The sequence below is a fragment of the Mandrillus leucophaeus genome, unplaced genomic scaffold (genome assembly GCF_000951045.1).
Source record: "Mandrillus leucophaeus isolate KB7577 unplaced genomic scaffold, Mleu.le_1.0 Scaffold1260, whole genome shotgun sequence".
Classification (NCBI taxonomy): Eukaryota; Metazoa; Chordata; class Mammalia; order Primates; family Cercopithecidae; genus Mandrillus; species Mandrillus leucophaeus.
The window spans coordinates 68,948-72,191 of record NW_012100988.1 but is presented as its reverse complement, the minus strand read 5'-3'; the positions used below and the strand labels follow the sequence as shown (position 1 = coordinate 72,191).

Sequence of the window (3,244 nt, the reverse complement as noted above, 5' to 3'; positions counted from 1 at the left end):
ATTGTTGTACAGTTCTTCTATTTCCCTCTTCCACCACTTGGCAGTTGAATTACGGAAAAAGTCTGGGAAGGCCACGTAAGCTCGATATAGCTGTAAAACATAAATATAATTTGTATGTCCCACACAAATATATAAGACAGCAAACAGACACCTACTGAGAATGCAACTCACACAGATACTGGAGCTGCATGGTGACAGATGACCTGAACAGGCCCTAAATAATGTTATTGGCTTATTAGAGAAATGTAGAATGAGAAGAGAAATTAGTGGAATTTGCACACCTTCCCAGCACTTGGAAAACTTCCAAAAATTGTTCTCTTCATATTGACATGGATGATGACAATCAACACCCGGAACTCATGACCTCATGCACTCGACACCCAACCCTCAACATCAGTCTTGCCATTTCCTAAGCACTCCTCAAAGACAAAGCCAGGGAGAGACTGCAGACATGAGATGCATGGTAATAGGATAGGAAGAAACACCCAGGGAGTCCCTCCTTCCCTCCTATGTCATTCCCACTGAGAGAGGGGAGGAAGGAGTAAGATTACATTTCAGGATATTAGACCGGTACACCTCAGTGTTTTCTACAATTTCAGAATCACATGACAACTATAGCTGTTGGAACATAAATTGAGAGGACTTAAAGAGGACATTTCAACTTCCCCTTATTCTCATCTTTCTTCAGATAATAACAGCACTGTTTTTGTTTTAACCTGAAAGACGGATTCAAGGTACAACTTCTTTTTTTTTTTTTGTTTTTTTTTTTTGAGATGGAGTCTTGCTCTATCACCCACCCAGGCTAGAAAACTCTGCCTTCCAGGTTCAAGCGATTCTTTTGCCTCAACCTCCTGAGTAGCTGGGATTACAGGCACGCATCACCACACCTGGCTAATTTGTGTATTTCTAGTAGAGAGGTGGTTTCTTCATGTTGGCCAGGCTGTTCTTAAATTCCTGACCTCAAGTGATCCACCAAACTCAGCCTCCCAAAGTGATGCGATTACAGGCATGGGACACCGTGCCCAGCCAGATACAACTTCTTAACTACATTGTAGACTTTTGAGAGCAAGAAGCTTGTTTTATATTCATCTGAGTGATATTTATATTTTGCACAATGCTTAGCTTAGAACTTGACACAAAAGATATACTCACTGTTTAATGGTGGGTTCACACCTCTTACAAGCAGCAAATAAATGTTGCTTGTTATGGAACATTATGGTCCTTTGTATGTCTCAGTAAATAGCCTCCTTTATGATAATCACACCATTGTAAGAGTTAAAGAGCTAAAGAATGCTGGTGAGGAGGGTGGGGTAGGCAACAGAATGAGGACTTGGTCTAGGGGAACTCCAGTTCTTATACACAATTGACAAAAGGCAGGTAGGAACCCATATGTCTACATAAAGGGCAAGAAAAGGAACATAAGAAAACAGAAACAGATCAGCCTGTATGGGTCTGGCTGTCAAGGATGTGAGAAGACAGTGGGTCACATCACGCAGAATCTTGAGAGAAGTGGGCTTGCCAGGGATGCCTTTTGTGAGGAAATGGAGGTAGAAACCAGGAAACTCGACAAAGATAACCTTTCATCAGAAACAGAGAGCTCCAGATCACGCAGGGTTAGAAACAATGGGATAGGTGGGGGATGGAGAATTAGAATAAAGAGAGTATCAGCCACATCTGAGTCAGAATTGTATCCCATACGGGGTACACGTGGGGAACCCTGCCAGCCATGACGTATGAACTTCCCTAAGTACTGCTCCGATGACCCCTACCAACTTCATAAAAATGTTCTGCCGTTCTCCAACTTGCTGGCTCTGCCTTATACCTGTGCATATTCAAGTCTTGCCTTTGTGGCTTCTGCCTTCACTTTCTCCACTTTTCAAACAGTGACGTACCCACCCACACACTGGGCCTCAGGGTCCCCTAGCAGTCTTTTTGTAGCACATCACATGCTATGAAACGCAATTCATAGATCTCAGCACATACTTATTGAATTAAACCACTGGAGCTTTGGACTCAGAAATCTGCTTTCGTGGGACTCTTGGCTATTTGTTTTATATTCAGTGAAGCCAGACCTGGATATCAGTGGCTTCATCCTCACCAGCTTCATCGAGTAGGTCTTACTATTAACAATATAAATATTAGGTTGGTGCAAAGGTAATTGCAGTTTTTGTCATTACTTTTAATAACTTTCTTTCTTTCTTTCTTTTTCTGAGATGGAGTCTCGCTTTGTTGCCCAGGCTGGAGTGCAGTGGGTCCATCTTGGCTCACTGCAACCTCTGCCTCCTGGGTTCAAGTGATTCTCCTGCCTCAGCCCCCTGAGTAACGGGGATTATAAGCATGTGCCGCCACGCTTGGCTAATTTTTGTATTTTTAATACAGATGGGGTTTCACTATGTTGGTCAGGTTGGTCTTGAACTCCTGAACTCGTGACCAGCCTCCCAAAGTGCTGGGATTACAGGTGTGAGCCACTGTGCCCGGCCTACTTTTAATAACTCTCAGTGGCAAAAACCGCAATTACCTTTGTACCAACCAATAGTTATAATTATCCTATCTACGAAGACTTATCTCTTATGAGCTAACTAACAGATTCTGTGACTCCCTAATGAAGAGTTTCTCATCAGGGGCACAACTGGCATTTGAGGTGAGAGATATTTTGTGGAGAATTCCCTGTAATCAGAGCTATCGACATCCTTGCCCACTGCCCATTGAATGCCTCTGGTGTCCCTGTGATAACCAACTCTGCTCTCAGATTTCCAAATTGCCTCAGGATGGCAGTGTTGCCCCTACTGGCTGATGAACTGTGGGGTTCTGATACTGACTACTTGATAAAAGTCAAGAAGCCCATGACCCAGAACTTCTCTGGATGGGCAGGTTCCTGTGTCCATGTGGGCTGCTTGGAACCCTAAGCTTCAAGTGACTCTCTGTGACAGGTGACGAGAGGACAGGAAGCTAAGTCTTCTCCCTTGAATAGTATACATACATACATACATACATACATACATACATACATACATAGAGATAGATGATAAATAGGTAGATAGATGATAGATAGATAGATAGATAGATAGACAGATAGATAGATAAGGGATTTGGATAGATAGGGTGAGTGGATGAATAAAGGTAGAGATAGAGAATAGATAGATAGCATAGAATGATAGACAGAGACACATAGATATAAATGAATAGGGTGGCTGGATGGATGAATAGATAGATAGATAGATAGATAGATAGATAGATAGATAGA

General features: G+C 42.6%; 1 protein-coding gene across 1 annotated transcript in view; it reads right to left on the bottom strand.

Annotated features, from left to right (window-relative positions):
• The window catches only part of LOC105533558 (maltase-glucoamylase, intestinal-like), a 73,428-nt gene that overhangs the window by 24,897 nt on the left and 45,287 nt on the right, over positions 1-3,244 (bottom strand). Inside the window, exon 28 of the mRNA XM_011972031.1 lies at positions 1-90. Coding sequence (XP_011827421.1) covers positions 1-90 — 90 coding nt within the window. The remainder of the gene's footprint in view (positions 91-3,244) is intronic.